Genomic DNA, 27,652 nt, shown 5'->3' with positions numbered 1-27,652 from the left:
ATTGGAACTCCATTAACGGACAGATTTGCGCCACATTTAGCAACCTCTGAGAAGTAGAACCGGAAATGATATCACCCACCACAAACCAAGGCTCATAAATAGCAAGCGGGACAGAACACCAACGCTTCACCAGATGTTTACTGATGGTGTTATCTAGCATGATAACAAACTGTCTGAAAACAAATCCAGCAGCTCAGTGATCAAACCGACAACCTGAGCTGCAAATCTTCTCCAAGATTTCAGTTGGAATGTAGTTTAGAATAAAGGTGAAGTTATCACATAATTTGAAAAATAGAAGAGCAGAATATTTGTAGCGATTAGGAAATATTGGTATTCAAAGACATTTGGGTATCTTTGCTCAAGAATCAGAAAATTAACTTGCAGCCTACGTTTCTCACAAACGTTTCCTTTCGTTTTCCTTCCACTGTGCAGACATCTGAGGTGTATAGGTGAGGCTGTGGCTTCTGGAATCAGAAGTAAGTGCATCCACAAGGATCTTTGAATAGCTGCACAGTCTTGCAGTTTAGAGCAAACATTGCTTGCAAGTTGCAGCAAGTAATTAGATAGGTTAATTGTATGTCAGCTTAAGAGTAAAAATGTTAAGAAATCATATTAAATTCAAATAGGGCCTGGGTGAGACCACACATGAAGTAATTTGTACAATTTTGGTCTCCATGTCTAGGAAAGAATATACTGTACTGCTTTAGAGGAGAGCAGCAAATGTTCACCAGAAAGTTTTCTGGGACGAGATAATTATCCTATGAGGAGACATTGAATATTCTAGACCTGCATTCCCTCGAAATTAGAAAAATGACGAATATAATTGAAACATTTGAAATTCTTAAGGGTCGTAGCAGAACAGATACAGGTGGATGTTTCCCCTGGCTATAGATTCCAGATAGAATAAGATGCCATTCGTTTATGACTGAATTAAAAAGAAACTTATTTGCTCAGAGGGTTGCGAATCTCTGGAATTTTCTGTCCCAGAAGCTATCGACGCTTAGCCACTGAATATGTTCAACTCAAAGTTAATTTTTAGAGTCCAATATGACTGATAAAACAACCATAATGTAAATCATGAAGAAACCAGAACACGAATCGGTCAACCAGGTTCGAAGGGCACGTTCTTACTCTCTTCCAATTGTAGGATACTAAGTGTCAGCGAGAAATTGAGTTCAAATGAAAGGTCAGATATGATCTTACTGACTGGGGAGCAGGCCCATTGTCCTACTCATGTTCCTCCTTCTAATGCTGATAACGAGATTCATTGCGATTATTGTGCAGTACTCCCCCCATAATCATATTATCTCTGTTTCTCTCGATCTCCCCCAAGTGCTGTCAGACCTGTTGAGATGCGTCTGGTTACCAGCAGCACTTGGTGGCCACGAGCCCTAGTGGGGCGATTACAGATGAGAAGCCGGGGTCTCCAGTGACTACAGCACCCACCCGGACAGCCGTCAGGGACAGACTGGACCCGCCTCCCTTTGCACTCGATTGGGCCTTGGAATCACCCCAAAAGGCGACCCCGCAAATGCGATTGGTTCCCATGAATGTCAATCACATGACATCACCGCCCAACTGTTGAAAATACACGTCGCCATAGAAACCGCACCGCGTTCCGCTGCCGTTGACTGACAGGCGGGAAAATAAACCGCCGTTATCCTCAACCCTTTCCTTTCGGCACCTCGCAACTGGACGCTGTCAACTCGACTGCTTCCACCGCGGGGGGGGACACGAAGGGCTACGCGCTCAGCGTCGTGACCCGGGGGAGGGATTGCGCGCACCAAGGGGACGTCCCTGAGAGCGTGCCCGCGCAAAGGACGGGAAAGGGTGGTATCTCAAATGTGCACGCGCACAGCCGGTCCGTGCATTGAGTGTCTTCTCCCCCACCGGGGGACCATGAGTTGGCGGGGGAGAAACTCGGATCGCATCAACGTCCACAGGCCGTTCCCCAGCGACGATGTGAGTGGTGGGGGTTTCAAACGACGTTAAATTTCACAGTTTGTGTTTCCCACTCTTCCTCTCCCACCTGTTCTCCCCTCTACGTGGGCGAAGTTGTCGGCGTACTCGCCTCCTTGATCTCGCGGGGTGCACACTGTCGCAGAAACTTTCCATCAATTGAATGGTCCCTAAAGTTTGTTTTAATCTAGTCACCTACCGAGAGGGAACACTCGAGGAACCGAGTGAACGGTCTCAAACTCGGAGATCCAGATAGTGAGGCAGGCGCTGAAATCATTGTGAGAACCAGCCGTTGTAGTTTGTACAGTACGTTGGGCGAGAAGCTGTTTGCAGGATGGTGAGAGGGCGGGTTTTGTCTTTGATGAGCTTGAATTTTTGTGGGCTGCAGGTGTTGGGATCTAGTTTCTACACAGTATTTATGATGTCAGGCTGTTATCAGTTGATCTTCGTCATGACAGACTTAAAAACCTCTCATTCTCTTCCACCACCAAAAAAAAGTCGCTGCAAACCAAGTCGGAGTTTGGAGGTTTGTGTAGAGATTTGTAGCTCGGCTGCCGTTTGTTCCCCGAGCTGGGAAGTTCATTAGCAGACGTTTCGTGCTTATTTTGAATTCAAACACCAGATATTTTGCTTATTAACACACTTGTTGCCTTAACATCCTTTCTAAAATGAGGCACCCAAAAAAGGAACATTATTTAGTGACCAAGCCAAATGGTAGTTCTCCGAGAACGCAGTAGTTGGGTTCCAGCGAAACCTGCTTCATAGAAAATCGCCTAATAGAAATAATGGGCCCAGTGGGAAAAGTGGAGTGAGGGGGCAGACCAGCAAAAAATATCACTAACAATCGCACAAAAATCACCCAAAAGCCTAAAACAAAGTAGAGCAAAGCCTGAATGAATGTTTAAATAACCTTTATTAACAAAACAAAAGTAAATTTAATACCTACAGAGAGGAGGTGCAGCAGCTAACTGGTGCAGAGCCAGCAACCGTCTCTGAATGTGAACAAAACAAAAGAGATGGTTGTTGACTTCAGGAGGGCACGGAGTGACTACTTTCTGCTGAACATCGACGGTCCCCTGTGGAGATCGTGAAGAGCACCAAATTTCTTGGCATCCACAAAGCAGAGAATCTCACCTGGTGCCTCAATACCAGCTCCATAGCCGAAAAAGCCCAGCAACATCTTTATTTGCAGCGTAGCTTGAGAAAAGTCCCTCCTCCCTACCTTTTATCTTAGCCTGCTTGGCGCACCCTCCTCATTCCTGAAGAAGGGTTAATGCCTGAAACGTCGATTCTCCTGCTCCTTGGATGCTGCCTTACCTGCTGCGCTTTTCCAGCAACACATTTTTCAGCTCTGATCTCCAGCATCTGCAGTCCTCACTTTCTCCTAGTATTCTGAGCTGCAGTATCACTGCTTGGTTCAGGAATTGCACTGTCTCAGATTGTAAGAACGTACAACGGATAATGAAGACAGCTGAGAAGAGCATATCTCTCTTCCCTCCATTACAGACATTTACGCCACATGCTGCATCCGAAAGGCTAAGAGCATTGTGCAAGACCCCACACACCCCTCACTCAAACTCCTCTCCCTCCTGCCATCGGGCATTTGGTCTGTCTCAGCCAGACTCTTCAACAGTTTCTTCCCCAAACTATCAGGCTTCTTAACACTGTCACAATCAGATTTTTCGATCTGAAATTCTTTACACGATTTTGAATTGCTGCTAGAACAGTGTCTATTAATTATCATTCTTTTATTACACTGTGATTTGCGTGTTTTGCACTTCTTACACACTTTATGCCACCCTTTGTATGATTGCGTAGTTTGTGCTGTCCACTTAGCTCCTTGGTCCTGGAGGAACGCTGTCTCGTTTTTTTACTGTATCAGTTGTATATGGTAGAAATGACAAATAAAATCGACCCTGTCCTACTCTACATTACATTGAAAAAATATTATGAATGCAGGACAGAGGGTCATCATCAGATGCAGTTGTGGTTGCAGAAGTGGATGTCTGTGGTTGATTGTCTACTGATTGTTTATTGGGGTTGGTTTAAAAAAGACATCCAGTTTTCGCTGCTTTTTTGCCCTTTTTCTTCTGTCTGGAAGAAGCTGTTCATAGTGTGCCAGGACTGCTACCCTGCTGCATTCTGTGTTGTGATTGTTGACTTCTAAGAGTTGCAACTGCCTCACAATTTCTGTCAGGAAAGAAGACAAAAGAAAAGTGGGAAGCTCTCATGGTGCAGCATCCTGCACTTCATCTTTTTCATCCCCACCTTCCACTTCCCCTTCAGTGACAAACTGTTGTAGAACAGCTGTAGAGAGGTCTTCGCAGTGAGATTCAAACACCTCTTTAGTATCTTCACTTTCCACTTCAATTTTTTTTTACAATGGGAGGAAATGCCAACACATGCTCCTTGTCTGCTCCGGCAGATCCAGCAATTAACTTTATGTTATGAAATGTATAACTTCTTAAATGTTGTGGTTCTGTTCGCCGAGCTGGGAATTTGTCTTGCAAACATTTCGTCCCCTGTCTAGGTGACATCCTCAGTGCTTGGGAGCCTCCTGTGAAGCGCTTCTGTGCTGTTTCCTCCGGCATTTATAGTGGCCTGTCTCTGCCGCTTCCAGTTGTCAGTTCGAGCTGTCCACTGTAGTGGCCGGTATATTGGGTCCAGGTCGATATGTTTGTTGATAGAGTCTGTGGATGAGTGCCATGCCTCTAGGAATTCCCTGGCTGTTCTCTGTTTGGCTTGCCCTATAATGGTAGTGTTGTCCCAGTCAAATTCATGTTGCTTGTAGTCTGTTTGTGTGGCTACTAAGGATAGCTGGTCGTGTCGTTTCGTGGCTAGTTGGTGTTCGTGTATACGGATCGTTAACTGTCTTCCTGTTTGTCCGATGTAGTGTTTTCTGCAGTCCTTGCATGGGATTTTGTACACTACATTAGTTTTGCTCATGTTGGGTATCGGGTCCTTTGTTCTGGTGAGTTGTTGTCTGAGCGTGGCTGTTGGTTTGTGTGCTGTTATGAGTCCTAGTGGTCACAGTCGTCTGGCTGTCAGTTCAGAAATGCTCCTGATGTATGGTAGTGTGGCTAGTCCTTTGGGTTGCGGCATGTCCTCGTTCCGTTGTCTCTCCCTTCGGCATCTGTTGATGAAATTGCGAGGGTATCCGAACGGAGAATTCACCTCACCACAAAGGTTTACAGGAAAGCCACACACACAGACCAAGTCCTAAACTATGAAAGCAACCACCCCAACACACACAAACGAAGTTGCATCAGGACACTATTCAAAAGGGCCACAACACACTGCAGCACACCAGAACTACAAAAAGAGGAAGAGGAACACCTATACAAAGTATTCGCCAAAAACGGATACCCTCGCAATTTCATCAACAGATGCCTAAGGGAGAGACAGCGGAACGAGGACATGCCGCAACCCAAAGGACTAGCCCCACTACCATACATCAGGAGCATTTCTGAACTGACAGGCAGACGACTGCGACCACTGGGACTCACAACAGCACACAAATCAACAGCCACGCTCAGACAACAACTCACCAGAACAAAGGACCCGATACCCAACATGAGCAAAACTAATGTAGTGTACAAATCCCATGCAAGGACTGCAGAAAACACTACATCGGACAAACAGGAAGACAGTTAAAGATCTGTATACACGAACACCAACTAGCCACGAAACGAAACGACCAGCTATCCTTAGTAGCCACACACACAGCCGACAAGCAACATGAATTTGACTGGGATAACACTACCATTATAGGGCAAGCCAAACAGAGAACAGCCAGGGAATTCCTAGAGGCATGGCACTCATCCACAGACTCTATCAACAAACATATCGACCTGGACCCAATATACCGGCCACTACAGTGGACAGCTCGAACTGACAACTGGAAGCGGCAGAGACAGGCCACTATAAATGCCGGAGGAAACAGCACAGAAGCGCTTCACAGGAGGCTCCCAAGCACTGAGGATGTCACTTAGACAGGGGACGAAATGTTTGCAAGACAAATTCCCAGCTCGGCGAACAGAACCACAACAATGAGCACCCGAGCTACAAATCTTCTCCAAAACTTTGAATAACTTCTAAAAATCAGCACCTACCCATTACTAGCACTAAAGGCATGCACATCTGCAGTATTTTGAGCATTTTTTTTAGATCTTCATGAATAGATAAGACTTTCTCTTTTATGATGAGAAAGGTTGTCTCAGATCGCTTTTTGTTTGATCTTCCATCCAAATGCTTGGAAGCCTCTTCAACTCCTCAAGTTCCTTTGGCCATGACCTCATAGTCATAGTCATAGAGATGTACAGCATGGAAACAGACCCTTCAGTCCAACTTGTCCATGCCGACCAGATATCCCAACCCAAGATTGGGACTAGATTGTCCCACCTGCAAAGCACCCGGCCCATATCCCTTCAAACCCTGCCTATTCATATACCCATCCAGATACCTTTTAAATGTTGCAATTGTACCAACCTCCACCACTTCCTCTGGCAGCTCATTCCATACACGTACCACCCTCTGCGTGAAAAAGTTGCCCCTTAGGTCTCTTTTATATCTTTTTCCTCTCACCCGAAACCTATGCTCTCTAGTTCTGGACTCTCCCACTCCAGGGAAATACTTTGTCTATTTATCCTATCCATGCCCCTCATGATTTTGTAAACCTCTGTAAGGTCACCCCTCAACCTCCGATGCTGCACGGAAAACAGCCCCAGCCTAGTCAACCTCTTCCTTTGGTTCAAATCCTCTAATCCTGGCAACATCCTTGTAAATCTTTTCAGAACCCTTCCAAGTTTCACAACGTCTTTCCAATAGGAAGGAGACCAGAATTGCACACAGTATTCCAACAGTGGCCTAACCAGTGTCCTGTACAGCCGCAACATGACCTCCTAACTCCCGTACTCAATACTCTGACCAATAAAGGACAGCATACCAAATGCCTTCTTCACTATCCTATCTACCTGCGACTCCAATGTCTCATTTGTTCAGCAACACCCCCGAGGACCTTACCATTAAGTGTATAAGTGCTGCTAAGGTTTGCTTTCCCAAAATGCAGCATCTCACATTTATCTAAATTAAACTCCATCTGCCACTTCTCAGCCCATTGACCCATCTAATCAAGATCCCGTTGTAATCTGAGGTAACCTTCTTCACTGTCCAGAACACCTCAAATTTTGGTGTCATCTGCAAAATTACTAATTAAACCTCTTATGCTCACATCCAAATCATTTATATAAGTGATGAAAAGTAGTGGACCCAACACTGATCCTTATGGCATTCCACTGGTCACAGGACTCCAATCTGAAAAACAACCCTCCACCACCACCCTCTGTCTTCTACCTTTGAGCCAGTTCTGTATCCAAATGGCTAGTTCTTCCTGTATTCCATAAGATCTAACCTTGCTTATCAGTCTCCCATGGGGAACCTTGTCCAAAGCCTTACTGAAGTCCAAATAGATCACATCTGCCGCTCTGCCCTCATCAATCCTCTTTGTTAATTCTTCAGAAGACTCAATCAAGTTTGTGAGACATGATTTCCTACACATAAAGCTATGTTGACTATCCCTAATCAGTCCTTGCCTTTCCAAATACATATACATCCTGTCCCTCAGGATTCCTGCCAACAACCTGCCCATTACCAACATCAGGCTCACTGGTCTGAGGTTCCCTGGCTAGTCCTTACCATCTTTCTTAAACAATGGCACCATGTTAGCCAACCTCCAGTCTTTGCTGACAATCAGACTTGTTCCAGCAATAGAGTTTTCTTTAATATTTTCAGCATTGCCTCTAATTGTGTATAAGGTGGAATCCTATAATAGCTAGTTTCTTTTCTATAGCCTTTCTTTTGCATTCACCACCCACAATTCTATCATCGTGATGCTTCTTGCTAACATTCTAGTCAATATACCCCTCCAATTTTTTCAAAAAAAAGGATTAACCTTAGAGTAGTGTGCCTTTCACAGGAAGATGCTTGCTGTACAGGACCTCTCACAGAAAGCTGGTCTGTCAGCAACTGACACCAGCATTTGTGCAGAACGGCACATGCGCAGAACGAAACGTGTGAGATGATCACTGCTGGAATCATGCTATTGCGAACAGAGGTAAGTGTTCTTTAAACTTCCGTTCCTTAATTCCTCAGCAACATTATAGGCAAATCGCACTGCTGGAACGCATGTTATCTGAGAACATTGGGTCTTTGAACCAATTTCCAGACCAAAAACCATCATTGGTCACTGCCATTTTCTGACATTTAATAAACTTTTTAATTGTGATTTCACAGAGTCATACTGCATGGAAACAGACCCTTCAGTCCACCTAGTCCATAATAATCATGTTCCCAACCAAGCTAGTCTCAATTGCCTCGCTGTATCCCTCTAAACCTTTCCTGTTCATGTACTTATCCAAATGTCCTTTACATGTAACTGTATCTGCTTCCACCATTTCCTCTGGCAATTTTTTCCACACACTAACTACATTTTCTGTGTAAGAAAGTTGCCCCTTATGTCCTTTTTAAAATTTACTCCTCTCACCTTAACAATATTGCACACAAGTCCTGATCCAAATATTAGTGGATCCTTAAGTTTGTATAAAATAATGCAAAGTCCATGCCTTTTTTGTTTTTCTGTATTTTTGGTTGTAGACTGAAATTGAAAAAAAAAGTTTGAAAAAATCAAAGACTTGTTGAGGGATTGCACTTCTTTTAAGGAAGTTACCTGACACTCATTGTAAGTTGGTTCAAGTAATAATGAAAAGTTTGCAGATGAACTGGAGTCAAGGGTTTCAGAGAGTAACAAATTAGTCTGTGGTCTCACAACCAGTTATTGATGACAGAGGCCTTCTGTTGCTAGCTTCCAGGAAGCTGATCAGCTTAGGGATGTTAGATCTCCACAAGCTCAGGAGCTATCTCTGTTCTCTGCAGAAAAATAAAAGTTTAAGCCTGAAGGTAAGTAGTTTATTTTTTCCCTATATTATTGTTCTGCCTCACACTGGAAATTAACTTCTGCTATTCCTGCAGTCGTCACAAAATTAAAATGTTTTAAAAAACACTCAGAATTCCACAAATGACCTGATTTTCAGGCCAGGTCAACCAGTTTTATTATGCATGTATTACAAATGTATGGATTCTAGCTATAGGTAAACAATTATGAACCGTCAACATATAGTTCAAACTCTAGTCCCACTTAAAAGTGGGGTAGGGGACAGTTCACGTGATTTGCTGAGGTGGTTCTTGTGCTGGTCAGAATGCTGCTTCTCAATTTTCCTCCAGGTGCTTTTGTTTATTTGCAGGAGACACAGGGTGACTGGTTCAAGTTTATATTTAACAAGTCAGAAAACTGTAGACCTCACAGTTTGCTGTGTGATGCCAGATTGCCTTTAATGTGCATGCTTTCATTTTTAGTAACAAACTTTGTTTACTTTTTTATTAAAATCCATATATATGACAACCGTTTGCCAAATTTTGTTTTCAATAAACTGATTAACACAAAGTGCTCCATTGAATTTGACACTGTTGGCCTTTAACACCCAATGCTGACCATCCAAAACCAGTTCTGAAGGACCGTCATGTTTGAAACAGTCAAAATGCTGACACTGTATCATTGTCCACATATGCTGCCAGAATATATTTCCAGTATGTACAATATTTTGTTTTAATTTTAGTGCTATATTAGCAACTTTTCTAGCTTCTACTTCATGATTTTTTTACAAAGCTGGTATACAGTACATTAAATCCCCCTGTTATTTCTTCGACAGAGATTTTAGAAAGATTGTACTGATTGGTTGCAGACCCACTAGTGCTTAGTCATACTTCTCTGTACTTTGCAGGTTCTCCTCCAGTGGGTCCAAGTGGTTGCTGCTGGGAAGAATTGGATCTATTTTTCCCTTTCATGCTAACCCTTTGTTGGAAGGTATAGGAACAGAAGTAGGTCATTAAGCCCGTTAACTCTGTTTTGCTAGTCAATGAGATCATGCTGGTTCTGATAATCCTTAAGTCCACTTTAACTTTTCCCTTGATTCTTTTACTGATTAAAAATATTTCTGCCTTGGGTATGAATTTGCTTACAGACTGACCTCTGCGGCAAAGAATACCACAGATTCACGACCTTCTGAGAGAGAGGAAATTCCACCTCATCTCTGTCTTAAATGTGAACATCCCTATGTCATAGAGTCATAGAGTCATAGAGATGTACAGCATGGAAACAGACCCTTTGGTCCAAACCGTCCATGCCGACCAGATATCCCAACCCAAACTAGTCCCATCTGCCAGTACCCGGCCCATATCCCTCCAAACCCTTCCTGTTCGTATACCCATCCAAATGCCTCTTAAATGTTGCAATTGTACCAGCCTCCACCACATCCTCTGGCAGCTCGTTCCATATACGTACCATCCTCTGCGTGAAAAAGTTGCCACTTAGGTCTCTTTTATATCTTACCCCTCTCACCCTACACCTATGCCCTCTAGTTCTGGACTCCCTGACCCTAGGGAAAAGACTTTGTCTTTTTATCCTATCCACGCCCCTCATAATTTTGTAAACCTCTATAAGGTCACCCCTCAGCCTCCAACGCTCCAGGGAAAACAGCCCCAGCCTGTTCAGCCTCTCCCTGTAGCTCAGATCCTCCAATCCTGGCAACATCCTTGTAAATTGTTTCTGAACCCTTTCAATTTTCACAACGTCTTTTCGATAGGAAGGAGACCAGAATTGTATGCAATATTCCAACAGTTGTCTAACCAATGTCCTGTACCGCCGCAACATGACCTTCCAACTCCTGTACTCAATACTCTGACCAATAAAGGCAAGCATACCAAATGCCTTCTTCACTATCCTATTTACCTGCGACTCCACTTTCAAGGAGTTATGAACTTGCACTCCAAGGTCTCTTTGTTTAGCAACATTCCCTAGGACCTTACCATTAAGTGTATAAGTCCTGCTAAGATTTGCTTTCACAAAAAGCAACACCTTGCATTTATCTGAATTAAACTCCATCTGCCACTTCTCAGCCTATTGGCCCATCTGGTCCAGATCCTAATGTAATCTAAGGTAACCCTCTTCGCTATTGACTACACCTCCAATTTTGGTGTCATCTGCAAACTTACTAACTGTACCTCTTATGCTTGCATCCAAATCATTTATGTAAATGACAAAAAGTAGAGGGCCCAGCACCGATTCTTGTGGCACTCCACTGGTCACAGGCCTCCAGTCTGAAAAACAACCCTCCACCACCACCCTCTGTCTTCTACCTTTGAGCCAGTTCTGTATCCAAATGGCTAGTTCTCCCTGTATTCAATGAGATCAAAACCTTGCTTATCAGTTTCCCTGGGGAACCTTGTCGAAAGCCTTAATGAAGTCCATATAGATCACATCTACTGCTCTGCCCTCATCAATCTTCTTTGTTACTTCTTCAAAGAACTCAATCAAGTCTGTGAGACATGATTTCCCATGCACAAAGCCATGTTAACTATCCCGAATCAGTCCTTGCCTTTCCAAATACATGTACATCCTCTCCCTCAGGATTCCCTCCAACAACGTGCCCACCATCGAGGTCAGGCTCACCGTCTATAGTTCCCTGGCTTGTCTTTACTGCCCTTCTTAAACATGGCACCACGTTTGCCAGCCTCCAGTCTTCTGGCACCTCACCTGTGACTATCGATGATACAAATATCTCAGCAAGAGGCCCAGCAATCAGTTCTCTAGCTTCCTACAGAGTTCTCGGGTACACCTGATTAGGGTCCCGGGGATTTATCGACCTTTAACCGTTTCAAGACATCCAGCACTTCTTCACCTGTAATCTATGTGCTCAGGCCCTAGAATCCACACAAGAAGAAGCAATTTTTCTGCATATACCCTGTCAAATTCCCATAGAACCTTGTATGTTTCAGTAAGATACAAGAGTGATATGCTGGCCTTGAGTTTGCTCACAACACTTTTTATTGTACTTAATGGAGGACAAATACCATGTCATTGATGCCTCTGCTTTGAAACCAGAAACATTCTAGAAGTTTTCTTCCACAATGGTAAGCATTAACCTGTTCAGATGTATTCTTGCCAGGATCTTCCTGGCAAAGACAAAAAGGCATTCCCATGGTAGTTTCAGCAGTTGATTTTTCTCCCTTGTGTTTGTAGAGGATGACAAAATAGGCGGCATGAAAATGCTATGGAATCTGCACTCTTTTACAGTGCATTAAAAGTCCATGATACTTGGTACTTAAGGTAGGGCCACAGTGCTACATGGCTTCAGAAAGAATTCCTTACATTCTGGATGTTTTGTTACACTTTAGGTTGATGGCATTGGTAGTTTCTCCTTGAGTGGGGCTTTTATCCAATTCTTCATTGGTAGACACTTGTTAGATAAGGTTGTCGACAGTATGATGCACTGTGCAATTGCTGCTGAAAAATGTTTCAGAGTGCATTGAACATGATTTATGAATGACTCTACACTGTGTATAGTATCATTCTGCAGCGTACCTAGGAGGTTTGGATTTAGTATGCTAGTCCATCGACTGATTTTAGTGCTTCATAGATGCTTCTAATATCACCAGTATCAGCATGCAGTTGTTTTCTTCTTCAGTTGAGCTACCAGAGGGAGTGGTGGAGGCTGGTACAATTACAACATTTAAAAGGCATCTGGATGGGTATATGAATTTGGAAGGGTTTAGAGGGATATGGGCGAAGTGCTGCTAAATGGGACTAGGTTAGGTTAGGATATCTGGTCGGCATGGATGAGTTGGACTGGAGGGTACTGTACATCTCTGACTCTATAAGTGTGATTTGGGATCTTCCTCACTTTGTGATAAAAGGTATTGCACACTTGATGATCGTCTGTCTTTATGTCTTAACTGGTATTTGAACCTGATATGCTGACCTTTTTATTGCAAGTAGACCTTGGATTTCCTTGTCATTTTCATTCATCCAGTCCTAGTTCTTCTTAATGCTGAATCTGATGATCTTGTAGGAATTATCCAGTAATGCAGCTTTGGCGTGCTCCCAGAATACTTCTGCAGTGGAATTTGCAATGATATCAGGGTATTGCTATCTGGGAAGGTTGCTTTATATGCATGTTTGCAGGTTGTTAACTTGAAATTTCTTTGGGTTATTTTTAGTTTTTTGGTTGGTTTTAGACTTGAAATGGAATTTTACCATTTCAGTATATGAGCCAGGTGACTACATAACAGACAGCACTGGGCATGATTTTAGTATGCAGCGCATCTGTTAGGTCATGCTGGTGTTGTAAATTGTAGTCTATCTGTTATCAGTGTTTAGGGCATGGAATAATCTATGTGGTCTTGATGTGATCATTTTTGTTTAAAGTTGGTATTGATTATGGGCAGCTGCATTTCTAGAGTTCCAAAAGTGGACGTCCATTTTCATTGAAATTTTGAACTGCAAGATTTCTGAGCATGCCCTTCTATGCCTGATAGTCATGGCCAACTCTGGTGTTGAAGTCACCAAGTTGACAACTTTTTTTTATATAGATATTTTTATGAGAAATTTAACATTTTTACAAGTTTACAAAAATAAACAAAACTCTCATATACAATTAAATCAAATTTACAATAGCCAAAATTTAACAAAAGAAAAAAAATATCGAAAAAGAAAAAAATAATTAACTGTCTACTAATCTAACCTACAACTAACCAGAGTGTATATTTAAATCTCTTACATGCTCGGAATGTGTTAACATCAGATGTAATAAAACCCGTATTCTTGCGGGATTCCTCTCCTAAGGGGCCCCGGACCAGCCAGGTTTGTAATCTCAATTAAATAAAAGCCCTTGTTAGGATAGCTGAAATATCTGTATTTATGTACTTCAAGAAGGGCTGCCATATTTTATAAAATAATTCGGTCTTTCGGTGCACCATACTTGTAAGGAAGTCAAGGGGAATACATTCCATAATTAATCTGTGCCAATTTGAAAGTCCAGGCGGGCCCTCAGCCACCCAGTTCACCAAAATATTTTTCCTTGCACAGAAAGAGAGAATAGAAAATAGTCTCTTCCCGTACATGTCCAGGGAGGGAAAGTTTGAAAAGCCCAAAAGGAGAGATACAGGGTCCACTTTAATTTCTGTTCCTAAAATTTCTGTCAGGGTACTTGCTACTTTAGTCCAATATCTACGGATCTTATTACAGGTCCATAGACAATGTACAAGAGTGCCCACCTCTATTTTGCATTTGGGACACATTGGAGATGCTCCTGCCTTAAATTTTGCAAGTCGAACTGGTGCTGTATGGGCCCTATGAAGTATCTTCAGCTGGATAGCCTGGGTTCTGTTACAGATAGTAATTCTTCTAGTGTTTTCCCAAATATCATTCCACGTTTCTATAGAGATTTCTAGTCCCAAATCCTGATCCCATGTTTTAAGCAGATTGTCCATATCTCCCGATACTTCATCATGTAGTAAATGATAAATAGTACTGACGGAAGATACCCCCACTGGTTGAAGGACATTACATTCTCTATCTGATTTATAAAGACTATCTAATAACGTATTCTTCTTCTGTATATAGTCTCGAATTTGGAAGTATCAAAAGAGGTCTCCATTAGGTAATCCGAATTTCTGACGCAGCTGTTCAAAAGACATCAGGACCCCATCCTTAAATAGGTCCCCTAGACATGAGATACCCCTGGATCTCCAGAGTTTAAAAGTGGCGTCTGTAAACTCCGGTTGGAATCCCCATGCTCCCACTATCGGTGCATAGGGGGATGTTTTATGTGAATTACCCTCATTTTGCCGCATTATATTCCAAGCCTTGATTGTGTTTAGTATTATAGGGTTTTTACAGTGATCTGTAATGATTTTCCTCTTGTCTGAAAATAAAAGGTTAATAAGTGGGTATTTTACTTGAGAGGCCTCGATGTCCAACCAGATTGATTGTGGATCAGACAAGACCCAATCAGCTATGTAACTTAATAGGGAACTTAATTGATATTTCCTAAAATCTGGGAAGTCCAATCCTCCCCTTGTCTGTGGAAGCTGTAGCTTCTTCAGCTTAATGAGGGGCCGTCTATGATTCCAGATAAAGGAACCCAGCCAGCCATATAATTTACGTAGTGCCAGCCTCGGCAGCATCACCGGGAGCATTCTCATAGGATATAGGAGACGGGGCAGGACATTCATTTTAATTAGTGCTATTCTACCCAGCCAGGAAATTGGAAGGTCTCCCCATCGCTGGAGTTCCTGCCTTATCCTTTCCAGTAAATGCACAAAATTAGCCTTATACAACTGATCAAATACTGGAGTAATAAAAATGTCTAAATATAAGAAGCCCTCCAGGGACCAACGAAAGGGAAAAGGGGATCCATCCACTGTGGGGTGTCATAGCAAGGCCACCCTTTGGCATAGCCTCCGATTTTGAAAAATTAATTTTATAGCCTGAGAATGCGCTAAATGTATTAATAACTTGGATTAGGTGAGGTACGGACATCAGAGGACTACTGAGGAATAGAAGAACATCATCTGCATAAAGGGTAATTTTATGTTTACCTGTACCAATTCTTGGGGCCGTTATATTAGGGTCAGCTCGTATAGCTTCTGCTAGTGGTTCAATTATTAGCGTAAATAACAATGGTGAGAGAGGACATCCCTGACGGCAGCCCCTACCCACACTGAAGCTATCTGAACCTAATCCATTGGTAACCACAACTGCTTTGGGATCACTATACAATGTTGATAAACACCTGTCCAACGCCAAACCTTTCCAATGTGTAAAACAAATATGACCATTCAACCCTATCGAATGTCTTTTCCGCGTCTAATGAAACTACTACTCCTGGTATCTTTCCCTGATGACAGGCTTGAATCATATTCAAAACCCTTCTAATATTATTGGATGATCTACGGCCCTTAATAAACCCCGTCTGATCCTCCTTTATGATATGTGGCAGTACCCTTTCTAATCTCAGTGCTAACGTTTTAGAAAGGATTTTAAAATCTACATTTAGTGATATTGGTCTGTATGACGTACAATCTTCTGGATCCTTTCCTTTTTTAAGGATAAGAGAGATATTTGCCTCTTTCAAATGAAGGCGGGAGACAGCCCTGACTATATGCATAGTTATACATGTCCATAAGTGGACCAGCCAACATTCCTGTAAATTATAGAATTCAGCTTGAAAACCATCTGGGCCAGGTGCCTTACCGCTCTGAAGTTGCCTAATTGCATCAAGTATTTCTTGGACTGTTAGAGGAGCATTTAGGACCGATACCTGTTCCGGAGTTAGGCCCAGAAAGGTCAAATTTTTTAAAAATGACTGCATCCTCCTAGTCCTAACTTCACAATCCTGCGATTTATATAACTCAGAATAAAATTCTCTAAAGATCGCATTAATCTTTTTATGATCATGAGTCAAAATACCCGTACTTTCCTGGATAGACGTAATAGTCTGAGGGGCCTTTTTTTCTTTGCAAGAAATGCTAAGTATCTACCTGGTTTGTCGCCATATTCATATAACCTTTGTTTTGCAAATAATATTTCCCTCTTAGCTGTTTGAGTAAGCGTAGTGTTTAGAGCTGTCCTAAGAGCCGTAATCCTTTGCAATTTAATAATAGAAGGTCTATCAGTGTATGATGTTTCAGCTGCTTTTAAGCGAGCTTCAAGTAGACGCTGTTGTTCTCCCTTCAATTTTTTCTGGGTCGCTGAGTAGGAGATGATCAAACCTCGCGTGTAAGCTTTGATGGTCTCCCACATCATTGATGGGTTGCTAGTTTTAAATTCTTGAGAGAAGTACTTTTCAAATTTACTATCTTTCATTAGGAAGGGGTCCATACGCCAATGCCGAGGGGAAGTCCCATTGTTCCTCGCCTTAGTTTCCATATATACAGCAGCGTGATCGGAAATTGCTATACTACCTATTTTACAGGATGATATGGAATTTTTAAAAATTGAGGGGGCAAAAAACATATCAATTCTGGTATGACATTTATGTGGATTGGAGTAGAAAGAAAAATCTCTGCCCTGTGGATGAAGACATCTCCATACATCTACTAATCCTAATTCTTTGTTCAGATCCACCAATTGTCTAGATCTGGGAGATACTCCTGCAGTACTATTGGGAATCCTATCTATTTCCTGATCCATAATACAATTAAAGTCTCCCCTTATAATTGTATGACGGGCACCAAAAGCCATCAATTTTGGAAAGGCTTCCGTTATAAATTTAAAGGGGTGTGCCGGGGGGCAGTACAAATTTAAAATCCCACATTCCTCTCTATTTATGAAGGCTTTAATCAAAATATATCGTCCAGATTCGTCTTTTATCTGATTTAGGATTTTGAAAGGGAAATTCTTCCGAACAAGAATAACAACTCCCCTGCTTTTTGAGCTAAAAGAAGAAAAAAAGGCCTGATCAAATCCACCCTGTTGTCATTTCAAGTGTTCTTTATCCGACAGGTGTGTCTCCTGTAGGAGAGCTATATCAACTCTTTCTTTCTTAAGATTTGATAATATTTTCTTCCTTTTGACTGGCGAATTACTCCCCTTGACATGCCAGGTGCACCACTTAACCGACTGATCAACCATAATCATCCGGGCAAATCCGAGACCCCTCGGGAGGGGAAACCCTATCCAGAACATCCCGAGCATAGAGTATATAAAATTTACAAAAATAAAGGCTCTTTAATACACTTGAAACAGTATAATAAAAAACTATTTCTAAATAAAAAAAATATAAAACGTATCTAAGTGGAGACTTTCCCCCTTGTTCCCAGGGGGTGTCACTTCCTCTCCAAAAGTCCATCATATCCTCTCCCAACCAGGAGAATTCAGATATAATACAAAGCTAGAGTTAACAGTGAGCACCCTACCCCCACCCATACCAACACCTGGATATATTTGGTAATGTTAATACCATAAAACATATAACTATAAAATTACAACCTCAACAAATAATGTTTAAATATAATAATACAAAATAACAAGAGAGAAACAACCCCGCTCCTAAAGTCAGAGGTAAAATAGAATAAGGTAACCACCTCCCCCCACCAACACCAACCAAACCCCCCAGCTTATATATATATATATATATATATATATATAATATATATATTTTATATATATAAACATACATATATACATATACATATACATACATATACACACACACACATATATATATATATATATGTATACACACACACACACACACACATACATACATAACATAATAAAAGAAAACAACCCCAAGGGTGGGAGAAAATCAAATCAAATCAAATATTAAACAGTAAGGTAAGAAGAAAAAAAGGGGGGTATATAAACCAAAGTGAGGGGGAAGGCAAACCAACATCCATTATCTCTTACAGGTTATCTAAGAGAGTCCAAGAATTCCTTAGCCTTTTCTAGCAATCCGAAGTTATAAACGGATCCTTCATGGTTAAAGCATAGTGTCGCTGGGTAGCGTAAGGAGTACTGAATATTTAAGTCCCTTAAACGCTTCTTTGCCTCGTCGAATGCCTTCCTCTTTCGGACCAGAACTAGAGAAAAGTCCTGGAATAACATGATCTTGGATCCTTTACAGATCATAGCTTGGGGTCTTTTCCAAGATTTCTAGAAGCTTCTAGGAGTATCTGCCTCTCCCTATAGCTCTGCAGCCGGAACAGGACCGGGCGTGGGCGCTGGTTCGAGCCAGGCCCGCGTATTGCGACCCGGTAGGCCCATTCTACCCTTACCTGGCCTGATCCAGCTTCCAGATTTAAAAGCTGTGGCAGCCACTGCTCGAGAAACGCTGTAAGCTGGCCTTCCTCTTCCCGTTCGGGAAGGCCCAGCAAATGAATATTTTTTCGACGACCTCAATTATCGAGGTCGTCAATGTAATTCTCTAAGGTCCGGACTCGCTGTTCGAGAGTCCGGACCTCATCCACGGCCGATTGAGCTGTAGATTCGGAGGTCGCGGCCTTTAGCTCCGCCCCTCCGACTCGGCGCTCGATTTCCTGGATGTCTCGGTCGTGCTTCTGCAGCACGGCCGAGAGTGAGTCCCATCGGATTCGGGATTCTTCAATAAAAGCGTCGGTCTTCGCATCCAGTTTGGAGATCATTTCTACAAGGCTTGTCACTGTAGGTAAGTCCCCTGGGGCGGCTATGGACGCCTCTGCTGCAGCTGGAGAGGGTGGGGAGGGGGTCCTGCTTGCTGAGAGCTGCGGGCTCCCTTCCCTTTGGTCATTTTTACTAAATATTAGATTGTTTAAATTTAATATTAAACAACTAATTAAATTAAACAGCGATTATAAATGATTTGGTGAGTGTGGTGGGGGTGGGTGACCCACTTTACCCAAGTCTTGGGAGGAGCACTATAGACTCAGACTTGCTGTGTCGCCGCCATCTTGGATCCCCGAGTTGACAACTTTGACCTTGGGAAGGAGATTCTGGTTGAGTTACTGGAAATCTGTGTCGAATTTATCCTTTTCAGATGGATTAGATTATAGGGTTGGAGCTTAAATGCTGATGAGATTCCCAGGTTTCCTTGGAGAGAGAGCAAGTCTACCAATAATTTCGATGCCTTTAGAGAGAGATGGGCAACACAGAAGGTAGAATATTTTATTTCTCTTGCAATTCCACTTTAATTTAACCCATTCCCCCTAACCTTTAATGGTTTGATATGATTTGATTTATTTATTGTCGCATGTATTTTGTTACAAAATAACAGTGAAAAGTGTTGTATAGTGTCACCACTCTCCAGCATCATCTTAAAACACAGAAAAATAAACCAAAATATAGAATATAGAGGCAGAAGGATAAAAAGTAAAGAAAATGTGTTTATATTTACAGTCCTTCTTGTTAAGTGCTCCGCGACAGGCCTGGTGGTCAGGCATGAGTCCCTCTGCCATGCCACTGCTGGAAGCAAAGCTGCCACTCTTCAGCGCCATCTTGCTTCTACTGATGTCGTTGCCACTCAGGGTCCTCACTTGACCTTGCCAGTGCTGGCACCTCTGATGTTTGTGGGTGTCACATGTCTCAAACTCTATTCTGATGCCACCATGAATCTACTTTAGGCCCACGTTGCTGCTGCTGCTGCCGCTGCCGCTGATGTTGCAGGGTCTCATTGGGCTTAGACTAGCCTATACAACCATATTCATGAATCCGCACGGGAGGCAAACTTCACCAAGAACCCAAACTTGCCTCTGCTGTAGTAGCCATGTGTCAGTGCTAGGACTGCCTCATCGATGCAGAAGCTGCCAGGAACCCAAACCTTGTCTGATGCCACTGCTTTGTTTCCACGCTGGGCTCACTGGCTAACTGTCATGAGTCTGGACTGGGCCTACTTGCCACTGCCGATCTTGTTGCCGCAACTGAGCTCTTCAACAAGAGCTAAATAAAATAAAAAAAGGGAAACAAAAGAGAAAAGAGAGAAAGAAATAAAAGAAATAAATAAAAAAATGGACAGAGTGAACAAGCCTTGGGCTCAGAAGCCTTACTCCACTGCCACCTTCGCAGAAGTGAGGTACTGCGTTTTGGAAAGGCAAATCAGGCAGGACTTGTACACTTAATGGTAAGGTCCCGGGGAGTGCAGGTTCATATTTCCTTGAATGTAGAGCTACAGGTGGATAGGATAGTGAAGAAGGCATTTGGTATGTTTTCCTTTATTGGTCAGTGCATCAAGTTTGGAGTTGGGAGGTCATTTTGCACCTGTACAGGACATTTGTTAGGTCATTTTTGGAATACTGTGTGGAATTCTGGTCTCCCTTCTATCAGAAGGATGTTGTGAAACTTGAAAAGGTTCAGAAAAGATTTACAAGGATGTTGCCAGGTTTCAGCTATAGGGAGAGGCTAAAAGGCTGGAGCTGTTTTATGCAGGTTTATAAAATCATGAGGGGCGTGGATAGGGTTAATATACTTTTTTAGAGTCCAGAACGAGAAGGCGAAGGTATAAGGTTAGAGGGGAAAGATTTAAAACAGACTTAAGGGGCAAAGTTTTCACACAGAGGGTGGTCTGTGTCTGGAATGAGCTGCCAGAGGAAGTGATGGAGGCTGATACAATTACAACCTTCATAAGCAACTGGATGGTTTTATGAACAGGTAGGGTTTAGAAGGATGTGGGTCAAGTGCTGGCAAATGGAACTAGATTAGTTTAGGATATCTGGTCAGTTAGGATGAGTTTTACCAAAGGGTCTGTTCCTGTACATCTCTATGATTCTAAGTCAGCCAAGCTTTGCACGTAAATTATCCAATTGGAAGCCATGGGTGATATACTGGTGATGGTTAATACATGATGAAAAAGAACACTAGTGATGAAAAAAAAGCGTTCACTTGTGTGTAAGAGAACTGCTGGATATAAGAAAAAGAAAACAAAACAAACATTAATGAGAGTTATATGATGTTGATCTTGAAAGGGGAGCCATAGGGACGTAATGCATACACAAGTTGTTAATAAAATAGCAAGGAATGGTCAGTTCCTCTAATTCATTAATTGTTTAGTTTGTGAAATGGGTGATTTTATGTTGGTCTATCTTTGAAAAAAAAGAATTCCCACAGGCCTGGGTTCAAGTTGCACCTGCTTTGGAGATGTGTCTTTACATGCCTGAATAGGTTGATTTAAAATAATCTAAAGTTAAGTTCTAAACACAAAATGAAATAACAAGGGAAGAATGATCCCTTCAAACCTTGGGGTTCCTACATCTAGGAATATCTATATAGGATGAGGAATCACTGAATCCAAACCTGCGGCATTGAGACCTCACTGCTGCTGTCGTAGTACACTGGGCTATGACAAGTAAACTCCGAGCATAAAAGGTAGTGGCAGTCAGCACAAACTGTATTGCAAATTAAAGCTTTGCTCTATAGGTAAGAAGGAAAAAATGCAATCATTCCAGCTGAAACTGAGCCTGTAGTATTGGAAAACAGGAAAAAATAGCAGACTGCAGGCAGCTCTGGATGTCATCATCCAGTAGCACTCTCAGCAATCAAGCTTCTTTTAGTTAAGGAGGGATAAAGCAAAAGTGGCCTGAACAAATGTGTGCCATCTCACCATCCATTTGGATTGGCACAGTCAAAGGTCAACTCTCAATGCAGTGAAACTGCAACAAGCAAGAAAATATAAACAAATAATTTTGCTTTGAAAGATAAACACAAGATCGATGTTTGAGTGACAACAGGTACCCCCAATGATGACAGAATATCTCACTGGCTACTTCCTCTACCAGTTGGGTACACCTCTGCATAAACAATGTCTCCTTCAGTTTCAGCTTAATAGTGTTGGTTTCATAGTGAAGAAGACTATCACTACAAAACCTTCCCATCTTCCAATCAACCATATGTTACATTTACACTTCATGGAGCTAATCAATCAGTCATTCTATAAAGAAAATGTAGCCGATCCTTGATTAACTTGTAAATTTTGAAATATCCATTAATTTTAATGAGAAATTCTAGATTATACAGTGCATTTGCAGATACAAATAATGTTTTTAACATGCTTCCTCGCAGTGTTGCACACCCAAGCATTATGAATGCCTATTTTCATCTTCTTCCAAATGCTCTCCACAATCATCCAGCTGGTGGATCTGTACCTTTTTGATTCCATTATGGTTTTTCTTCCTCCTACTGTGTAGTTACCTTTGGCACCCCCAACCTTTATCAACCTTGGCCCCTTCATATTTGTCATCTATATGCTGTCTTTTGCTGACATCATCTGAAAGTTATAGCATCAACTTTAATGTTTATGTTGACAATTCCCATTTCTACCCCTCTCTAATTCTAAATTGACACACTGTTTATCTGACATCCAGTACTGGATGAGGAGATATTCAGACTGAAGCTGTCATCTTCAATTTCAGCTGCCAACTCTCTTCCCTAGCCAATGACCCTTACCTCTCTCTGACACCAGCTTAAAGCTAAATCAGTCTGTTGTGAACATTTATGTAATTGTTTCCTCTGAGATGAGCATTAAGCATACATGGCTCCAATATAAAGACTGCCTACTTTTAATTTTGAAACATTGCCCAATTCTGCCTCACCTCAGCTGATCTGTTGTTGAAACCCTTTTTCATATCTTTGTTACCTCTAGACTAGATGATTCCAATGTGTTCCTGGCTGGAGACTGTTATTCTGCTGTTCGTAAATTTGGAGGTCAAGTCCTGTTCAATCCTTACCCATATGTTCATTGATATCCCAGTTAATTCACACCTCAAATTTTGAATTCATGTCCTTGAGTTTAAGTCCTTTTATGGTCTCTACACTCCCTAGCTCTGTAATCTCTCCAGCCCTACAAACCTGCTGATACCTGCACTCCTCTAATTCAGACTTCTTGTGCATTTAAGATTGATTACTGCCTTGACCCCTTAACTCTAAGATTCCTACCATATAATGCTCCATTCTGTCATGTTTTCCTCTTTAAGATCCTTCTTAAAGCCTTGCTGTTTGATTAAATTTCTGGTCAGTGGTTGTAATATTGCCTTAAGTGGCTTGGTTTCGAATGTTGCACAATAACCTTACAATTGTTAGATGTTTTATATTTAATATTGTTAGAACATAAACTTTGAAGGATTATGAAAAAATCATTCCTTTGAAGTTTTGGGAAACATCTAGCAAGGTTTCTTTAAACAAAGTTGTTAAAAATTCACTGTGCACATTTGGGAATGTTGATTTGAGGTTTCCTGCCAATAACATGACTGATGATAACTGCTGGCTATGTTGTATACTCTTCCTGGAGCTATTTTTAGCAGTGACTTGTTTGATGAGGTTCTTGTTTTAACTGGTTGAATTGGAAGAAACCATTAAGAACAAGCCGAGTTAAAGGAACTCTTTCTATGAACAAGTTGATCCAACTGATCTCTCTTTTCTTTGAAAATAAAACTCTTTTATTGTGTTCACTGCAAAGTCTGTTTGTTCTTTTGAAAGAGTGAACGAACATCCTAAGGTTTTAGATACTGACCAAAGCTATGTTTGCAAGTCTTCAGAGACAATCATGCATGATCAGTATTTTGACTGCATATGTTAGAACGTCAGACCAATAGCCTCTGGAATATTGTGCACTTTTATCCTTTTGCCTTCAAGAATAACTCATTGACCGATGGTTTTCTGAAAAAACACCTCTCTGCAGATAATTGTTTTCTCTCCCTTTTGCTGAAGAAGCTATGTGTGTGTGTTTACATGTCGCTCTTTGGGAATATTTAGAGAGATAATACTTCTGAAATACTTCTAAACTACTGACTTTATGTTAATTAATTATTTCATCTTCATTGAATAAGTTTTGTTTGTCTAATAAACCAATATTTATTTGTTGAGAAACCTGGTTGTTAAACAGTATTTTTACAACATGATATTCAAACGTATTTAATTGATCATCTTGATAACTGAAAAAAAGTAGTTTTATTTCCTGTTGTGATCCAGGAGTAATAAAACTAGAGTGACAGTGCATTGCTCCAGTCTTGATCACAACATGGTTGTTTTAAGAAAAAAGTACTTTTAATTAACTAGTTTGGACATGAATCTGCCCAGTTTGTAGTGGCAGCTTGCAGGGGCAGTGGATATTGTTGCAATGTTCTCCATGCTGCTCTGTTCGTAATCTGCCAGATAAACATTTCTTAAAATTTGATAAAGCATTCACTCAATGATTTTGATCAGCATATTTTTCTAATAATGCAATTAGCACCTGTGTTGTAATCAAAATAAAAGTAGCTACCTACTGAAAACACTCAGTGCACCTTCACAAAGGAGTATCTGGATAGTCAATATTGTAAAAGGACTCTTAGTGAACTGCTGCCAATTCACATCAATTGATTGGTGGCTAAGCACAGCAGTTTATAAGCAAGTGGCCAATTCACTACATACCCGTAACCGATATAGGTTAATTTCACCCCTCACCTTTGTGGGCCAAAACGTAATTTTGACAAAGGTGTTGGAGTGGAAAAAGAGCTCATTTTGTAGGCTTTTGTGCCTTTTTAATCAATACTTTCTTTTTAGCCAAGCAGCAAAGCAGGCAGTAGCATTCCTTCTTACTGTGAATCTCTGGACTCAAAGTGTGTAAAACGCTTTCTAAGTTTTTCAGGCACTTGGAAGTTCAAACAATTGTCCTTCACTTACTCGCTTGCTCCTTTACCTCTCTCGTTCTTGTCTTTCTCTTTGGTTGATGTCAAGCCTCAGGCAGAGTTGACAGACAAATAAATGACTTTCATGAGTGTAATACATATATGTGGCTACATTAGTTTATATTCAATGCCATCATAATGTAGCTACAGTGAAATCGGTCTTCACCATTTGTGTGAATTGATTGTGGCTGGGGAGTGATCACCCAGATTAAATTACAAAATCACAAAATTATTGTATTAAAATCTCCCAGATTGCTTCTAATACCTACTGGAAGATTGGTAAATGCAGTTGAATCCCTGTTGCAATGGTACACCTCTCTGTCTTTTTATTGACCTGTTCCTTTTATAGGGGAATGCTGAGTTGCAGATGGAGGTTGATCTTATTGCATCAATCTCTGGAAGTGGTTGTTCAGGGATGAATTAGCATGGGGTCTATTTACTCTAATACCATTTTAGAAGTTCCTTATAAATACACGTTCAGACCAAAGGAACCTATATATGTACACTTATTATAATTATTGAAGGAACACACCAAAATAAATTAAATTGTAACTTTATACTTAGTAATTGAAGCAATGAATGAGTTGTTGCTATATAACCTGACTAATTCACAATATTCTGAGGTAGTCAATTTCAAAGGAGCCTTGTTAGTACTTGATTGTGACCTCTTTCACTCTGAGGATCTAATGTTTACACAAAACATATGTTATTGTTTACATTCAGTCAAGCTACTTACCTCTTGAATGAGGTAGCATGAGTTTCCAGGGCAGTAAAAACTGCACAAAGTATAACTCATTTAGAAAATTTTTATAGCTTCTCTTGTGTATGTGAAGCAGAATCATTTTCTGGACAGCAATATTTGAAGATAGATAGATAGATAGAGTGATACATCATGGAAACAGACCCTATGGTCCAGCCAGTCCATGCGAATATATTCCTAAACTAAAAACTACTCCCACCTACCTGCTGCTGGTCTATATCCCTCCAAACCATAGAATATACCATGTCAAAAACCTTTGGTTGAGAAGTACAGCGTTTCAAGGCAACTCTAATCAAAGTTGTCAGCACAGTCTTTGTAATTTTACACTTTCTTTTACCTACATTGTAGATTTGTACAACAGACACATGCCCAATGCAATTTCTTTCAGCACAAAGGAGTGCAAGAAAAGGGCCATCTGAAAAATGTCGAAGTGTATCTGTTTGTTCAACAAACCGGACTTGTGTGGACTGGCTTTCGAAGAAGTCATTTGTATATCTCCAGGTATAATGCTTTAAAAAAATAGCAGTGACTAGTAGTAATATTTGCTGCAAGTTATGCAAAGAAACCACATTAAAATGCCACAAGTAGTTAAGAGATTTGGATAACCAAATTCTACTGACCCTGGTCCTGTGGTGCATTTGAAACTCCAGTTGCAAGAACAGTGATATGAATGACTGTGACATATAGGAGAGCTTCATTGGGCAAGTTCGTTAATATGCTGCTGTACAGAATGGAACTGTTTTATGACTTTGTAAATATACAAAGATATTTTTTATGAAGTAATTTTTTGAAATAAAAAAGTGTTTAATCATAAGAATTTTTTATACAGATCATCATTTTACTGGGAGATTTCACAGTTGGCATTCATTGCTCTGTATGGCTTTGAACCACATAGTGCTGATGTATGCTTTGTAAACCATTAAAAAAAAGTAAAACTGCAGTGAACATGAAGATCTTTTGAGGATGTTTGTGCTTCCATCTTTACAGCTGTTTTTTGTACCAGTATTTTAATCTCAATGCTGCTGAAGTACATTTGTTATTTTCCTCCTTAACTTCTCGATTAAATTTGGGACATGCTATTTAAGCCAGGTAAACTGATTTAAATAGCAATTTTCATCTCCATCATTGTACATTTCTTGAGGGTGCTAAATGAGATAGAAATGATTGGCAGCCAAAAACTATAATGTGATTCCACATGAAATAATTGTTTAAAATATTCACAGTCTTGTGTTAGATGAGTTCCAGCATATTCACAATCTTTTTTTATTGCACTATATCATACATTCTTTAGCCAGTTTTAATACAATGACTTCATCACAGTTTGGTCTTATGATGAAAGCTTTCCAAGATACGATGTTTGGTGGGGGAAACACCAAATTAGTTGGTGAGATCATTGCTTTCAACAATTAATATTTACTTCTGCTTGAAAGATTTGTGTTTCATGACCACTCTCATTAAAGTCCTAGTTATAGTAAATACTTTCTATAATTGCAATATGTGTAAACAGAAAATTTAACTTTTTCAAAGTAACTAAATTATTTGCTTTCCAAAGAAAAGTATTTTAAAATGGCATTTGGTTGGCATGAACAAATTAGACCAAAGGATCTGTTTCGGTGCTGTACACCTCTCAACTCTGACTCTGTATTGTTTGTCTGAAATCTTTCAGATAATTTTGAATCAACCTGTTCAAAGATGTTATGACTAGTGGAGTTCTGCTGGGATCAGTATTGGGACCACAGATATTCACATTATACATTAATAATCTGGATGAAGATACTGAGGGTATTGTTAAGTTTGCAAATACACAAAGCTAGATGGAGGGCCAAGTGATGTTGAGGAAGCAGGGAGGCTGCAGAAGGAATTGGACAGGCTAGGGTAGTGGGCAAATAAGTGTCGGATGGAATATAA

General features: G+C 41.0%; 2 protein-coding genes across 10 annotated transcripts in view; one reads left to right on the top strand and one right to left on the bottom strand.

Moving 5' to 3' along the window:
• Positions 1 to 2,311, bottom strand: part of pfn4 (profilin family member 4) — a 35,760-nt gene extending 33,449 nt beyond the window's left edge. The window contains exon 1 of one of the 6 annotated variants that reach the window (XM_072556870.1): positions 2,159 to 2,311. In XM_072556870.1, the coding sequence (XP_072412971.1) occupies positions 2,159 to 2,236 (78 nt within the window). In that variant the 5' untranslated portion in view covers positions 2,237 to 2,311. Of the gene's footprint in view, positions 1 to 389; positions 1,901 to 2,158 lie in introns of those variants that run through there. The other 5 variants (XM_072556879.1, XM_072556911.1, XM_072556902.1 and 2 more) reach the window with 5 other exon arrangements.
• The window catches only part of fam228a (family with sequence similarity 228 member A), a 79,333-nt gene continuing 53,377 nt past the window's right edge, over positions 1,697 to 27,652 (top strand). Inside the window, exons 1-2 of one of the 4 annotated variants that reach the window (XM_072556845.1) lie at positions 1,697 to 1,962; positions 26,093 to 26,245. In XM_072556845.1, the coding sequence (XP_072412946.1) occupies positions 1,843 to 1,962; positions 26,093 to 26,245 (273 nt within the window). In that variant the 5' untranslated portion in view covers positions 1,697 to 1,842. The remainder of the gene's footprint in view (positions 1,963 to 26,092; positions 26,246 to 27,652) is intronic. The other 3 variants (XR_011954614.1, XM_072556838.1, XM_072556857.1) reach the window with 3 other exon arrangements.

Source organism: Chiloscyllium punctatum, chromosome 3 (assembly GCF_047496795.1).
Source record: "Chiloscyllium punctatum isolate Juve2018m chromosome 3, sChiPun1.3, whole genome shotgun sequence".
Taxonomy (NCBI): Eukaryota; Metazoa; Chordata; class Chondrichthyes; order Orectolobiformes; family Hemiscylliidae; genus Chiloscyllium; species Chiloscyllium punctatum.
The sequence above is the reverse complement of the archived record's forward strand: the minus strand, read 5'-3'. Positions and strand labels throughout refer to the sequence as shown.